The 16,082-nt window shown below is 38.9% G+C and overlaps 1 protein-coding gene across 3 annotated transcripts in view; it reads left to right on the forward strand.

Moving 5' to 3' along the window:
- The window catches only part of npepps (aminopeptidase puromycin sensitive), a 28,878-nt gene that overhangs the window by 7,875 nt on the left and 4,921 nt on the right, over window positions 1-16,082 (forward strand). For 2 of the 3 annotated variants that reach the window (XM_088342295.1, XM_088342292.1), the window contains 17 exons: window positions 2,566-2,650; window positions 2,747-2,824; window positions 6,916-7,037; window positions 7,602-7,709; window positions 9,213-9,413; window positions 10,154-10,250; window positions 10,328-10,361; window positions 11,268-11,382; window positions 11,455-11,619; window positions 11,701-11,805; window positions 11,883-11,943; window positions 12,235-12,344; window positions 12,425-12,488; window positions 13,337-13,485; window positions 13,564-13,698; window positions 13,892-14,123; window positions 15,791-15,933. In XM_088342295.1, coding sequence (XP_088198421.1) covers window positions 2,566-2,650; window positions 2,747-2,824; window positions 6,916-7,037; window positions 7,602-7,709; window positions 9,213-9,413; window positions 10,154-10,250; window positions 10,328-10,361; window positions 11,268-11,382; window positions 11,455-11,619; window positions 11,701-11,805; window positions 11,883-11,943; window positions 12,235-12,344; window positions 12,425-12,488; window positions 13,337-13,485; window positions 13,564-13,698; window positions 13,892-14,123; window positions 15,791-15,933 — 2,004 coding nt within the window. The remainder of the gene's footprint in view (window positions 1-2,565; window positions 2,651-2,746; window positions 2,825-6,915; window positions 7,038-7,601; window positions 7,710-9,212; window positions 9,414-10,153; window positions 10,251-10,327; window positions 10,362-11,267; window positions 11,383-11,454; window positions 11,620-11,700; window positions 11,806-11,882; window positions 11,944-12,234; window positions 12,345-12,424; window positions 12,489-13,336; window positions 13,486-13,563; window positions 13,699-13,891; window positions 14,124-15,790; window positions 15,934-16,082) is intronic. The other variant, XM_088342294.1, reaches the window with a different exon arrangement.

Consider the following 16,082-nt stretch of genomic DNA (forward strand, 5'->3'; position numbering starts at 1 on the left):
TTCCTACAATGCTTTAGCAACCTGGCAGTCAACCAGCCTTCTGTCATTTCCAAAAAACTGGTTTGGTTCAAGCCAAAAGATTCATTTTTTTTTTTAACCGCAAAAGTGAATAATTGAATTTTTGTGTAATACGCTTGTTATTTGGGTGTCATATGCCTGTTATAGATGTTTACATTTTACTAAATCTTACCGGCATTTTTGTTATGTGCTAGTGCATCTTGAGTATGTGCATTTGCCCGAATTTTTCCTCGCATTGCATCAAGTTCATAGTGTGTTGAGGCAAGGACAACAGACTAAGTCCATCAATTTTCTAGACCAGTTATCCTCACGGGGGGGCTGTGGTGGGTTCTCAACAGCTATGGAGTCCACACACTGGAGGTACCATTGCTGTCTAGTAGTTCATCTCCTATGGGATGGTTGCGAAAAAAAACGGAAATCACCGTGCTTTCTCCAAGGTCACAAGAAGTGCCATTCTTGCTTGTAAATAGTTGCGCTGGTAAATGGATACATGCAACATTAGAAATTTGTAAAATGTTCAAATTTGTCACAGTCCCTAGTAGCTAAAGCCAAGCAGAGGATGTTTTATTGACGAGATATGTAGCAAATAATTTGAAAATAAATATAGATTTATTTTTTTTGGGGGGGGACTGTGATTTAACTAATTCAACTGTGTCTAGCTTTGTCAGGGTTGCGAGTGTGACCTCGGGATTTTATTTCAAACTGTCCAAGAATAAAGTGCACTACATAAGGGGGGGGGAGTAGAAGTCTCATTGGCAGATTGTGCGCTCAAGGTGAAGACGTTTTTTCTACACTCCGTATCACCGCTCTGCACAGAGTTGCAAGTGTTGATACGGGGATCAAGTTCCTCCCAAAAGCTCAGATGTGGAAAAGTGACAAAGTGTGACTTCAGACTAGAAAAAGATCTGTTTGCTTATTGGGTCTAAAGTTGTTGGCAGCGGAGATAATGGAGGCAAACAAATTAAGCCATCACTTAAAAACATTACATCCCAATCATGCTGTTAAGCCGCTTGAGATGGGTATGTTTTTTAACGTTTTGAATTAATGCGTTGATTTGGCACGAACGGGCTCACATGTCATCACCAATATGGAGCAATCATTTTTTTCTTGTCTTCACAAATATTATGTGATCACTTTAAAAAAAAAAGATCAATCGATCAAAGCATTGCAAAAAGGATTAAACCACTTTTTCTCCTAAAGGGTTGACTTATAGGACAAATGTATTGACTGTTTATTCTTCCTACTGTGGCACCACAGAAAATGATTGAGAAGCACTGGATTAGGCCCTTCAAGACACATTCTTTTAAAAGAACAGTCACGCATACATAGTAATCAGCCTAAAATAAGTGATTCAATTGAGAATGACATTTTGATTAACAGATGAACTACTCTGTTCAACAATTGGTTGCACATTTTCGTGGCTCTTTAATTGCCTTTTGTATAAATCAGGGTGCAATTTCTAGATTTACATCAAGATGGAGCAAAAAACAGCAGTTACACTGATGATGAAGCACAATACCCATCTTTCTGTATTTTTCTTTACATCCTATGAGAAGCACTTCCTAAAACAATGGATATAATAGCCAATCGTAACAGTACAATCAATACCACAAAATGAACCTTTGTCAAGAAAAAGACTTATCAATGGCGTGTATTCCTATTTGCCTAACGGTGCAATGCATTCTGATCTGTAGATCCCAATGTGTTGAGGTGGGTAAAAAGTAATGTTTTCATTGGTCTTATTGATGTGACAGTCATACATGATATGAAGAAAACATTTGTATTTAAATGGAACTAATAAACTACACCCAACAAGGTGCCTGAATTTCATTGCTGGAAAATAACCTTTATAGATATGCTTTCTCTTTCTTGACATGATTTTATTTCCAATCCAAAGACAAAAAGGAGAGGTTTCAAACACACAAATGCTAGGACATCGCTGTTTAGACAGCTGTCCGGTGGGATTTTCTGAAACTTGGCCTATTGGTAAAAAAATGTCTTGGGTCAACCCCTGGAAACCAGTCTACTCTAGGCAACTAACTCTACTGATTATTACGGTATACTCTTAATCCAGGCTGCATCCATACAACTTTCCACTTGTAGATACAGACTAATTTTCATTCAGTTCTTGATATTACCACCAATATGTCCACAACCTGTGCAAAAATGTTTTGAATGCTTCAGGCAAAATAAACCAAAAATATTTGTTAAGCTATAAGTAAACTAAAACTAGTGTAACAAAGTTTACACTGCTACATCTGGTGTTTTACATTAAGTTGTTTACTTCATATCAAAATACACAAAGGGCAGCACACAACGTTTAAGCTTCTGAGACGATGTCATTAATTGATTCAAATTATTACATCAATGGCCAAGAAAGGTTTTAGCACAAAATGTGAAACATAACACCTAAATGTTGGACTGGCTTCCCAAGCACAACTACTTGCATACACAAATAAAAAAAAAAGTCCATTATTGGTCAAAAGCTATCCTTTAAAAAGCCCCGAAGACCTGTGAACTTTGTACCTACTTGTGTTGCACATGCAGGTGACGCAACCCACCAATCAGATTGTGATGAACTGCGCCGACATTGACATTATCACTGCCTCTTTTGCACCTCAAGGGGGAGACGGTAAGTTTAATTTGTTAAATCCAACGACCACTTCGCAATTTGAATTGAACACTAGTAACATGACATGCTCACCATTTTTTAAATGTATTATTTTAGAAATTGACGCCACTGGATTCAACTATCAAAACGAGGACGAGAAGGTGACCTTGTCCTTTCCTAGTGCCTTGACGAAAGGTGAGAAAATGAGGTTTACAAAATGAAGGTCATTTTGAAAGTTATGAAGTCCCTATGGCGAAGAATTTATGTAATTGATGGTTTGCTCGTAAATGGCAATATTCATTAGGGGCAGGCGTCGGAATGCTCGTCTTGGTCTGGCCCTAAAAATATTGTGATATATTCAACCGGTCCGTGGTACAGAAAAGCTTGGCAACCACTGCGTTAAAATGATTTAAAATTTACCTTGTTAAGTTTGACTCTTGACTTGAAACGTTACGTGGATGACAATTCGAATGGGAACATGGCACATTTTTTTGCCTCAAAATTGCTCTTACGTTAAGTTTGTATCTAGATTAATCTCGCTCCAATTCTGGCATTAGTCAAGATTAATCAATATTAAAATGCTTTATTACAAATGTATTTATCTTTTTTTTAAAACATCTATATACAGTGGGGTGAACAAGTATAGATCTCCCTCGGTTTTTGCAGTTCATGGGCACCAGAACCACTCGCAAAAAGTGAAAAGTAGTGTTACACTTTTTCTTTTTTCTTTTCTTTTTTTTGTTAAAAAAAGTTTAAAATATCCAATAAAGTGTGTTCCACTTCATGATTGTGTCCCACTCAATGTTCCCTCTAATTTTCCACGGGTCTGAGCGTTCACACAAAGTCAGTGAGCAACGCTTGAAACAACAGTGAGCCACCAAAATCCCAAGTGTGGCAAGATAATTAATTATCAAACATGTCCAAAACTTGACATCAAGTTACATTTTGCTGAGTTTACGGCAATGCTAAATTATTTTTCTCTTTTCAATGAATTGACTCATGTACTAGTCAAGTCAAGTCAAGTCATTTTTATTTGTATAGCCCTAAATCACGAAGAGTCTCAAAGGGCTTCACAGATTGTTACACTATATTACACAAACTATTTTCAACCGACAAGAGGAGTAGGTTATTCGTATGCAATGGAGTAGAAGTGAGTTTTAAGTTTAGATTTAAACATTTCCACTGAGGTTGCAGATCGAATCTCAGGGGGAAGAGCATTCCACAGCACCGGTGCCCGGATGGAGAACGCTCTCGAACCAGCAGAAGACTTCTTTGCTCTCGGGATCATCAGAAGACCAGCACTCTCAGATCGTAGGCTTCGGCCCGGGACATAGTGGCAGATCAGATCTGAAAGATAAGAGGGAGCAAGTCCATGTATGATTTTGTACAATACTAAGAGAACTTTGAAGTCACATCTTTGGCTAACTGGGAGCCAATGCAGGTTAGCCAAAATCGGTGTTATGTGATCGTACTTTTTTGTCCTGGTTAAGAGCCTCGCTGCGGCATTTTGTACTAGCTGAAGAGACTTGATTCTGGACTTCGGGAGACCGGAGAGTAGTGCATTGCAGTAATCGAGACGGGAGGTAACAAATGCATGAATTATTGTTTCCGCATCAGACTGAGACAGTATTGAACGGATTTTAGCAATGTTGCGAAGATGGAAGAAGGCAGTTCTAGTAATTTGTTTTACATGCATCTCAAAGGATAGTTCAGGGTCAAATATGACACCTAAATTTTTAACTGAGTCACTCTGTGTGATGTGACATTTGTCAATGTTCACAGCAGTTTTTGAGAATAAGTCCCGGCATTTAGAAGGACCAATGACTAACATTTCAGTCTTTTCAGAGTTAAGACGCAAGAAGTTGAGTGACATCCACTCTTTTATCTCAGTGAGACAGGCCTCCAAATTTCCACAGTTTAGTGTGGAAGATTCCTCCAACGGAAGATATAGTTGAGTGTCGTCTGCATAGCAATGGAAGCTGATATTGTACTTGCGAATAATATCACCTAACGGAAGCATGTAAATGTTGAAAAGTAGGGGGCCGAGCACTGAACCCTGCGGAACACCGTACTATTGCAAAGGTTGTACGGCCTACAGACGTCGTTTGTTCTTACAGTTCTTTCACAAGATATAATTTCTTTTTATTTCCTGATATATTTTGTCGCATAATATTAACATTTTTGGGGGCTTATTTAGTCGGTTGTAAGATACAGAACTGTACTCAATCACATTTTTTAGTGGAAGTACAATGTTGGCGACAAGATTCACTTGATATAATTGCAAATTATTTGAATGCAACACAAACTTTTTCTTCCTTTTTCAGTGTTTTTTTCTCCCTTTTTTTTTTAAATTCCTTTAAAAAAAATCTCATTGTGTTTATTTTTTCCGATCTGTTACTTTTTTCTTTTTGTTCTCTATTTACTTTTTTCTTACATTTCTTTCTTTTCTTTTTTTCTGGCTTTTTTCTAAATTTTTCCTTCTTTTTTTTTCTTCCTTTTGTTTCTTTTTTTCTCAGCTTTTTCATTTTGGTATGTTTTTCTTTTTTGTTCTATTCCCCCCTTCCTTTAAGTCATTTTGTGCATAATTTTACTTAATATGTGGTCATGTTGGGATTAAAGAAGCAAAAACAACGTGAAGAGCCGTTTAGGACCCGAAAGAGCTGGTTCCTTTTTAGTGAGCCGAGCCGAAGAAGCCGGTTCTCGACATACTCTACTAACTTTACTCAACTTCGATCGACTTTAAAATACCGCATTTAGGACACAACGTCAGGGGAACCCGTGTATTTTTACCTTCATGCACTGTAACTTTGACTTAAGTCGCTTTTTAATAAGTAATTTTGAACCCTCATTTTTGTGCGCTGGCTAGATTTTCTTGTGCTCCGAGAATGTGCGAGCAGTGCGCAATTGCGCACGCGCGCAGCTTAGAGGGATCACTGGTCCCACTTATTATTGATGCTTCACAAGAAATTACAGTATTATATCTTTGTTTGAAGTCTGAAATGTGGCAAAAGGTCACAAAGTTCAAGGGGGCCAAATAGTTTCGCAAGCCACTGTAGCTGTCAATAACAAGTCGCAAAGGGCTGTACAGACTATTATTACACCATCCCCTGATCTAAAACCTACATGAGGGCGAGGAATAACTCAAAAACCTCAGCATTAGGATACCTTAAGAATGTGCCGCTCATGAGGTAATCCTCCTTGTATGATGACTAAGTCAAGTCATGTTTTCTTTGTATAGCCCTTAATCACAAAGAGTCTCAAAGGGCTGCACAGACCACAGATTATTGCAAACCACAGACTATTATTACACCATCCCCTGATGTAAACCCTACATGAGGGCAAGGAAAAACTCAACAAACCTCAACATGAGGAAAATGAAGAAACCTTGAGAAAGGGACCGCACATGAAGTAATCCCTTCCAGGATGACCAGGCTGCAACGGATGTTGCGATAACAAATAATACACAAATATTGTCAGCATAAAAAATAGATTATTCATATACTATAGAATAGAAGTGTGTTTTGAGCTTAGAATTAAACATTTCCACTGATGTCGCAGACCAGGCTTTAAAGAATGTTGTAAGGGCATAAAGTTGTATATAAAGTCCATATGATACTGTCAAATTATTTAAATTTAGGCTGTAATGCCCTTGAACATCCAAATTAACAATACAGATAAAGTCATGGTTTGAGACAAAGCCACTAAAACGTCTTTACTTGACTTTCTTTCACCAATGAATGAAGCTCAGAATCTTGTTAACGTTTTCTGGTAGTGGCAAACTTGATCTAGTAGCCTGCAATGTCACAGGCTAGTTCTCAACATGCACACAGCCAAACGACAAACTTCTTTTAAAGAGTGTAATACAACTGTCATAAAGACCCCAATGAAATTGGCTCATATTTTTGTTTTTATTTTGTAAGATGCTTATTTGTGTATAAGCTGCGCATCTTTGCTCCGTCCAGTGAGCACTCTCTTCTTTCTCTCTCAGCCTCTGTTTGTTTGTGTCTGTCTCCTTTCAATGCATGAATCAATCACAACTTGAGCCTTACCCAGTGTGTTTCATATCGGATCCCCAATACATCTCACAGTTGCGCTCCCCTTAATGAATTATGCTTGCCTTGCCAATCAATGTTTAACCAATTTCACATTAAAGACCAGGTTTTCTTTGTTGCGTCACAAGAGTCTCGCAATAACGCCGCATAATGACTCGATAACAGTCCAGCATTACATTTATGTATTAAATCAATTATAAAGGCGTGTCACGTTTCTGTATTTCTGCTCATAAGGTTCCGGTGTGTTGAAGATCAAGTTTGCAGGAGAGCTAAATGACAAAATGAAAGGATTCTACAGAAGTAAATACACTAACACAACAGGAGAGACCTGCTATGCTGCTGTCACACAATTTGAGGTAAGATAATGTGGGGAAAAATTGCTTGAAACAAATGTATGAAATGACACACAATCTCAATGCACCATTTTTAATCACAACTCTTTGCCCCGCATTTTCTTCAACAAAGAGTTGTTTCAACTTTTATTCATGATATATACTATGCAGTCCTATGAAAGGTTGGGGACCCCTGATCATTCACGATTTGTCTTAAAAAATCATTGGTTTATTATATAGCAGACAGTGATTTTAAACAATTGAAATGAAGTTTCTAGGATTTACAGAATATGTGCAATTTATTAAAAGTAAACAGGTGCTTAAATATGGCCACTCCAACAAAAAAAATTACATCGATATTCTGTAGATCTTCATTTTACAGAAGGGATCACCAAACATTACGTATAAAGGTATCATAAGTTAGGAATTCTGTATTCAAGGAGGATTATGTGTTGCACTTGATAAACTCAAAAATGTGTTCTGAATCGATAATAAATGGGACCGGGGTTTGACCAACATGTTTCTCACCATTGATCTGACCTGCCATTGAACTTGCCTGTCCTTCTTTGTTTTCTTGACCCTTTTAAGGCCACAGACGCCCGCCGAGCGTTCCCCTGTTGGGACGAGCCAGCCATCAAAGCCACTTTTGACATCACGCTGATTGTTCCCAAGGACTGCGTCGCCTTGTCAAACATGGTACGTGTCATTTGTGTCCCTTCACCCCACCCCACCTCAACCAATGACAACCGTAAAACACTTATAATGCAAACAATGAGGAAAAAAAGCATCATTTTTGAATTATAATTAGATTGCGCGTTCATACACAAGGGGAGTTGGAAACCGATGAATAAATATGATGGGTTTTTAAAGATGACTCAAACATTCAAAGTGCATTGAGGGTTAAAGTTAGCAACAGTGATACCACATAAAAATTATATAATGTAGTTTAACGTAACCCACATACCTTAAACACCATCAACACACTAAATATTTTGAGTGTGCATTCTTAAAGTTATTTATATCTCACCTCAAACAAGCATTAAAACTAACCCACATTCATAAGTCATTATTGTGCTATATATACTTCAATTGTTTGTGTGTAAATAAGCCAGGAACATCATTGGAGCATGTGCTCAAGGCGAAAGTGCAAACGAAACAACTACTGTATTTTCTGCACCTAGAGAAAAAAAAAGGTCAGACCCAGGTCTCAGTGGTGGGACTGCGAAAACCTAACCACCAGTGCAGGGGTCGGCATCCTATGACACGCGTGCCATGGGATGTGAGCGCAAAATAATAATGATTATATTTTAAAAATTTACATTTTCAATTGCGCACTTTGTTTTTTAGAGGCTTTACGTTACCACCCATCCTCTTTTACTTCGTGTGTCTGTGTGTGTGCGCGGCGCCTCACAGAGGAGAGATCCGTGTTTTAACCCAACCAATGAAACACTCGTGATAAATGAACGAATTATGACGGCTCCTCGAGCGAAAACATCTCATTCTTTTCAGTCAGCGTGGACAGACGAATGAGATTTTGTGCAAAAAAAAGACAGCGCCGCTCTGTGCATTATGCCTCGAGAGCGTTGTACCTCGCACAGCAAGTGTTAAACGTCATTACGAGACGGACCATGAATTCAAGGATAAGTCTGACATGGCTAAGACATTAAAACGCGCAGTGTCCAGGTACGGCAAACAAACAGACTGAAGACCTTTGTTACTGCTCGAAACGCCACCACTGAAGCAAGCACGGAAAACTATTTACTGATGGCGAATATTTTAAAGAAGTTTGTGTATACATGTGTATGTGCTCGCGCGTGCTTTCTGCTTTACTGCTGTTATTTCAAGTTTTGATATTTTCTGCAACGAGATCATTGATGAATAGTATGGTAGCTGTCCATAGCATTTGTTTTTTTGATTGTAGTTCATTGTTAATGAAGAATGGTTGATTCTGGTTAATTCTTGTGGCAAAAAGTTGAAGCCACGGATAGCTACAGGCCTTTCTAAGGCGCACTTTCAAATTTCGGGCCAATACGGGGTTTTAGATGGGCCATATAGTCCGTGGAATAAGGTACCTGTAGGAAGTAGATCATATCATGAATAACTGAGCGGGTGTGCTTTGCAGAGAGGTGGGAATGGTTGACTTTTCTTTTCTTGTCTTCGTGTCTCATCATGTATGTCCATTTTTCTTCTTGACCTCAGAACGTTGTCGATCGTCAGCCCTACCCCAGTGAGGAGGACCTGGTAGAGGTCAAGTTTGGCACCACGCCTATCATGTCCACATACCTGGTGGCATTCGTCATCGGCGAGTTTGACTTTGTGGAGAGTCAGTCGTCAGATGGTGTTTTGGTGCGCGTCTACACGCCTGTGGGAAAGGCTGAGCTTGGTCGCTTTGCACTGGAGGTTAGCCCGGCCTTCCTTTATAAATGGGTGTCTAAACAGAAACATATTTACTGCTATTCATTTCCACCCTGCGGAATCAATTTTACTTCAAACAAGCTGTTCAAACCAAGCTTTGGAACGTTTGTTTTCCCCCGGGCAAGCTATTCTTTTAAGTATTACGCATTGACTTCAGTAGAATTAACATGAAGTTTAATTATTTTCGTTTTGTTTACGACAAGGGTTTTTTAATAGTTAAATGTCAAAACTCACATGCAAAACAAATTTGTTCCTCCTTTGATATGTTTTCCTGTAAAAAGGTATAGCTCCTAGATCAGCACTATTCAGATAAGACACTGTGTTGCCAGTTTTTCTTGTGCCCGCCAAAACGGCTTACTCCAAATTATCTGCTTGTCAGCAAGCTCTGTATATACCCGATAACAATCATGTTTATTAAAATAAAGTGTATTGGAGGCGTGAGCAATAGAAAATCAGGCAGTTCTTGAAACCCAAGGTTTCCTATCTTTGCACCCGTCACGCCCCAAAAAGTTAGTAAATATCATAACAGTATTGCTTATTTGACAACATGGTCTCTGCTTTTGGCAGTGAGCATGCATATTTGCCGACGTGAGTGTAAGCAATGCACATCTGCAGAAACACGCTTCGTTCCTTTACAACAAACCTGATTTAATCAGTCAAATCAATCATTCATCTTAATGCCTGACCCATGAAAAAAACTTATTTGAATATGTTTCTGTGTTTAGGTAGCAACAAAGACGTTACCTTTCTACAAAGACTACTTCAGTGTTCCTTATCCTTTGCCTAAAATTGATTTAATTGCTATTGCTGACTTTGCTGCTGGTGAGTGCTTCTTGATGACATTATGCAGAAAAGTCTCTGTAAAAAAATTGTAATAAGTTCCTCCCTGCTACCTTCAGGTGCCATGGAAAACTGGGGCCTTGTTACCTACAGGTATATCAACCTTCCTGCTGTTAAACTGTTTGTTTTTTTTCGTTTATTTTGAATCCATGGAATCAGTTAAATGAAATTGCACATTTACAATATTCAGTAATCCCTCGGTTATCGCGGTTAATGGGGACCAAACCCACCCGCGAAAAGTGAAAATCTGCAAAGTAGCGACTCCCCTTCAAAAATGCTTAAAAAAACCACATTTTTATTTATTTATTTATTTACCTATTTATTTTTTTTAGACCCGCGAACGTGGAACCGCGAAGTAGCGAGGTCCCACTGTACATCTACATATATTTAATATTCGGGCTGTAATATTGTTTCTAGTTTTGTCAGTAACAAAAAACTGAGTTTATTTCTTGATCAAACTTTAAAAACCTTCACAGTGTCATATCTATTGAAAGAGAAGGGATTTGTACATACAAGGAAAGGAAGGAAGAAAAAGAGTATGGTAGCACAGTTCCAGGAAAGAAATTGAATAAAGTACTTTGTTGGTACCATGGGAGTGACACTCTCTGAAATGCTGTACAATAGTAGACTACATATTTAAAAACTTGCTCATTGCGGTTTTTGCCTGCGTCACTAGAACATTCTGTTGAGATCCTACTGTTTTCATTTTAATCATTATTCAGCCGGGCATTATTTGAGCAGCTCCTTACCTTTTAATTTCGCATCGGTATCTTGACGTTATAAATTTACTTCCTTGTATGAAAAATCGTAAATGTAATTTGGTAGGAAAGAGGACCAAAATCATAAAATATTGAGTTGAATGTAAAATATTACTAAAATTGTGAAATTCAATGTAGAAAATAAGAATCACCATCCAGAAATGTCATTTACACAGCTTTCAAAATCCAAAATACTTCAACATGTAAAAAAAGTTTATAAAGTCATAATTATTTTCTTCAGGGAGACAGCACTGCTGATCGACCCAAAGAATTCGTGTGCGTCTTCCAGGCAGTGGGTTGCACTAGTGGTGGGTCATGAACTCGCCCACCAGTGGTTTGGGAACTTGGTCACTATGGTAACTGAGAGACGTCTGCACTAATTAAACCACTGTGCTGTGGTTTTTATCTCAAAGCGGGTTTGCTTTTAGGAATGGTGGACTGACTTGTGGCTGAACGAGGGCTTTGCATCATGGATTGAGTATCTTTGTGTGGAGCACTGCTTTCCAGAATACGACATCTGGACGCAGTTCGTGTCAGCTGACTTCACACGCGCTCTTGAACTGGATGCGCTACAGAGCAGCCATCCGATTGAGGTTGGCAGCCCTGTGGCGGATGGACGCCATATTGCTACTTTGGTGCACCGACAGTTTTCTTTTTCCTTTTGCGCTCCCTAGGTAAATGTCGGCCATCCGTCCGAAGTGGACGAAATCTTTGACGCCATCTCCTACAGCAAAGGGGCGTCAGTAATTCGAATGTTGCACAACTACATCGGTGACGAGGTCCTGCAGTTTTAAAGCATTCTTCCTCTCAAAATTGTGCATCTCTTGGTTTACATATTTTCCTTGTTTTTCTTTAGGACTTTAGGAAAGGCATGAATGCCTATTTATTGAAATTCCAGTACAAAAATGCCTCAACAGGTAGGATTACGGTTGTTACGTTATCTTAAAGAAGTTCTTACAGTGTGGCACCTAACAGTTACACTTAAAACTTGTTTGTTGATTGCCAATTTCAACATCATATTAGAGCAAGCCTGTTCCTTGTGAAGTATTTTTATCATATTGCCCAGCCCTTGTCTGAATTCAGACTTGCATATATTTATCAAAAAACAATAAGTGATTGGCCAATATCTGCAAGTATGCGTGTTGTTAAATGAATGTTACTAAATTAAAAAAGGTGACACCAACTTGGATTTGTTTTTGGGTTTTAAGAGGATCTATGGGAGTGTCTTCAAGAAGCCAGCGGAAAACCAATTGCCACTGTGATGAGCTCATGGACCAAACAGATGGGGTTCCCCATTATTGTAGTGGAGCAGGAGCATGTAAGCTTTTTACCTCCATAAACCTCAAACTAAAAATTGAATTTAACTCCCCTTTGACTTCTCATTTATCTTGCTCAAAGAACGGTGACGACTGCATCCTTCATATCTCTCAGAAGAAGTTCTATGCTAGCGGACCACATAATGGTTAGTGCTTCGTATTTGTTGTTTCGCCAAAATGTTTTTTGATGCATCTGTAGTTGTAATAATCAACACTTTGAGAATGATGCATGTTTTTTTTAACAAATCGTGGAAAAGGGTAGAATCAATAAAAGTGCATTTTGACCCTGTATGAGGGGTACAATAGACACAAATGCAGTTTTCCCCCTTTTTCAGCACTTTATTACTTTGTTATTCTTAATGTTTATCTTTTTCAGTAAGATAGGTTTTCTTAAAAAATGTGTGTGTCCCCTTGCTGTTTTAATGTTCCTTCCTGATTTTCTTTGTTTATTCTGATTTGATTGTCAGTTGAAATTCGTAAATTGTCTTTTCTCATTCTTCACATTAAGCCGCCACAACAACATTACAAATTAATTGATGTTCAATTTTACTTTTTATTGTTGGATAAAATCACTATCGAAGGACTATTATCACGTTTTTGTCTACTAGGATATTTTTCTCAGTAAATTATACTTGTACTAAAGTTGTTTTTAAAAAATCACATTGCCTGTGCCCCAGATAACATGTGTAGGGAAAATATTCAAGTTATGTTTTTCCACAACTGCAAATACTGGCACACAATTACTAAGCAAAACATCAACTGAGTATCTGCCTATAAGTGTCCTTTTAATTTGTATGGCGGGGCTCTCGATAGTAGAGATACCCTTATTTATCCTTTCCTTCAATGCATAAACTCGCTATAAATGGTAATGGGCTTATGATATTAAAATGTTCTTTGGGTTATAGAAAAAGGAAACCTAATTTAAAGGAATTCATGCACTACTATTTTTAACACACACTACTATTGTTATAAACAACATTTCGTGTGACTTCAGCATTCACGCATGAGGAATGTCCGCAATGGATGGTACCCATCAGCATTAGTACCAGCCAGGACCCCACAAGCAGTAAACTCCAGGTTCTACTGGACAAACCCCAGACCACTGTTACCCTGCAAGGCATCAAGCCCGATCAGTGGATCAATGTAAGCACACCTGCATATGGCTCAGTTGCTTTATAACAGCTCTTCTCAGCCTGACCTGGCCTACTGCGCGCTTTTCAGATAAATCCTGGCACCGTGGGATTTTATCGCATCCAGTATAGCTCGCCCATGCTGGAGAGCCTGCTGCCCGGTATCAGAGACCTCAGCCTTCTGCCAGTGGACCGCCTGAGCCTTCAAAATGACCTCTTCTCCCTGGTGAGACTATTGTTAAACCTATGTCCCTGTAACTGAAAATGGTGACTTGCTTTTTTGCTGTTTAAACTCAATATAGAAATCCACATAGAAGTGAATACTAAACATAATAATGGTTTTATTGAGATTTATTTTCCTACCAACTTAATAGATCTTTCATTTTTGTCACACAAATAATAGATGTCTTGTGCTTAAGTCCCGGGCAGGCATGATCAGCACTGTGGAGGTACTGCGTCTGATGGAGGCGTTCGTCAATGAGCCTAATTACACAGTGTGGAGCGACCTCAGCTCCAACCTGGGCGTCTTGTCCTCGCTGCTGTCTCACACGGATTTTTATGAGGACATTCAGGAGTTCATTCGAGACCTCTTTACCCCCATTGGTCTTCGCCTGGGCTGGGACTGCAAACCTGGAGAAGGTGAGCGCAAAGGTAGCTCCCTGCTGCATTTCCTGCAGTATTCATGTGATAGCCGTAAAATTATTGCCTCTCATTTATTCGTACGAAAATGTTTGGGCACCTATGATATTTTAAAGATTTTTCTTTATAAGTCTTTGGTTGTTCGGATTAGCAATATCAGACATATTGATATTTGAGAAGTGAAACTACATTTTTAGGATTTACAGAAAGTGTGCCACAATCAAACCAGACGAGGCAGGTGCATGCATTCGGGCACCCCATCCAAAGAATTCAATCAATATTTGGGTTTGTTCTTTTGCAGACATAATGCTTCCTGTACTGTAGCTTTCAATGAGGGTAAAAATTCTTGTTGTGGGTACTTTCCACCATTCTTTTTTACAAAATCTCTCCCGTTTAGTCTGGTTTGATGGTTTCCAAGCATACACAGCCTGCTTTTAATCACATGACATAATTTCTATAATATTGAGGTCTGTGGACTGAGATGGCCATTCCAGAACATTGTACTTGTTCCTCTGCATTAATGCCTTAGTAGACTTTGAGCAGTGTTCGAGATCGTTGTCGTCTTGTTGAAGTAGCCAGCGCCGGCAAAACTTCAACTTTGTAACTGATACTTGAATATTGCTTCTAAGTATCTGCTCATAATGACTGTAATCCATGCAAACCTCAACTAGAATGTCAGTACCTGTACTGGCCACACCTCCCCACTGCATGATGGAACCACTACTGAAATTCACTGTGGGTAACAAGTGTTTATCTTGGAATTTTGTGCTCTTCTTCTGCATTGTACAGCTATTCTTCTTATGTTAAAATAGCTCAATTTCATCACTCAACAGCACATTATTCCAAAATGAAACTGGTTTGTCCAAATGTGAATACCTTAATCGACTCTGTGGCCTGTGTGCAGAAACTTTCTGCTGCATTACTCTCGTACACTGCATCTCCTTTTGCAAAGAATGGCGAATAGTTGAATGATGCACATTAACATCATCTGCAGCAAGATCATGTTTTAGGTCTTTAGGGCTGGTCTGTGGGTTGAGTTTGACTGTTGTCGCCATCTTTCACCTCTGCTTATTTAAGATTTTTCTTGACCCTCCACTCAAGGCATTAAGTAAAATTCTGCTTCCATTTCCTCACGACGTTTTTCAAACTGGAAACTGACAAATCTCTGAGCTAGCTTTTTGTATCCTTCCCCCATTTCCAAACATCTTTGTCTTCAGGTCAATTGACAGTTGCTTTAAACTCCCATGTTTCCACCCTTCAGAGAACATTCAAAGAAAAGAACAACTTGCAACTGACCACCTTAAAATACCCTTTCTCATGACTTGCTTCACTTGTGTATGTAGGTCAAGGGTAAATGAGCTTTCAAAAATGTTGTTCCAATAAATACAGTAGTGCTAAATGTATTTAAATCAATAAAACAACCGAAATCCCCACTGTTATGCACCTGTCTACTTTGTTTAAGTAATTGCAATCTTCCTGTAAATCCCATATACTTAAATTTATGTCTCAAATATCGTAAGTAAGTTTTTATTGAAAATGCTGTTTTGACCAACCAATGATTTATAAAGGAAAATATTAAAGGTTCAGGTGTGCCCAAAGTTTTCTTATATGACAGTAAAAGTGAGGCAATAATATTACACCTATTTGTGGTCTCAAATGTTTACCTGTATTCCCCACAGGCCATTTGGACGCCCTGCTGAGGGGTCTTGTTCTTGGCAAATTGGGCAAGGTGGGACACAAGCCCACCCTGGAGGAGGCCCGGCGGAGATTCAAAGACCACGTGGAAGGCAAACACATTTTATCTGCGGACCTCAGGAGCCCGGTAAACCTCCCCACAATGTTGCACTAATAGAATTAATTCTGCTTTTGCATACTGGCGCTATGCAAGTAGCCCTAAGTATTTAGGTGTCTACTAGGGGGAATTCATGAGTACCTCTCTTGACGCCACCTACATTTTAAAAATTTAAATTC

The sequence above is a fragment of the Urocampus carinirostris genome, chromosome 8, assembly GCF_059441175.1.
Source record: "Urocampus carinirostris isolate Australia breed hairy pipefish chromosome 8, RoL_Ucar_1.0, whole genome shotgun sequence".
In the NCBI taxonomy this organism is placed as follows: domain Eukaryota; kingdom Metazoa; phylum Chordata; class Actinopteri; order Syngnathiformes; family Syngnathidae; genus Urocampus; species Urocampus carinirostris.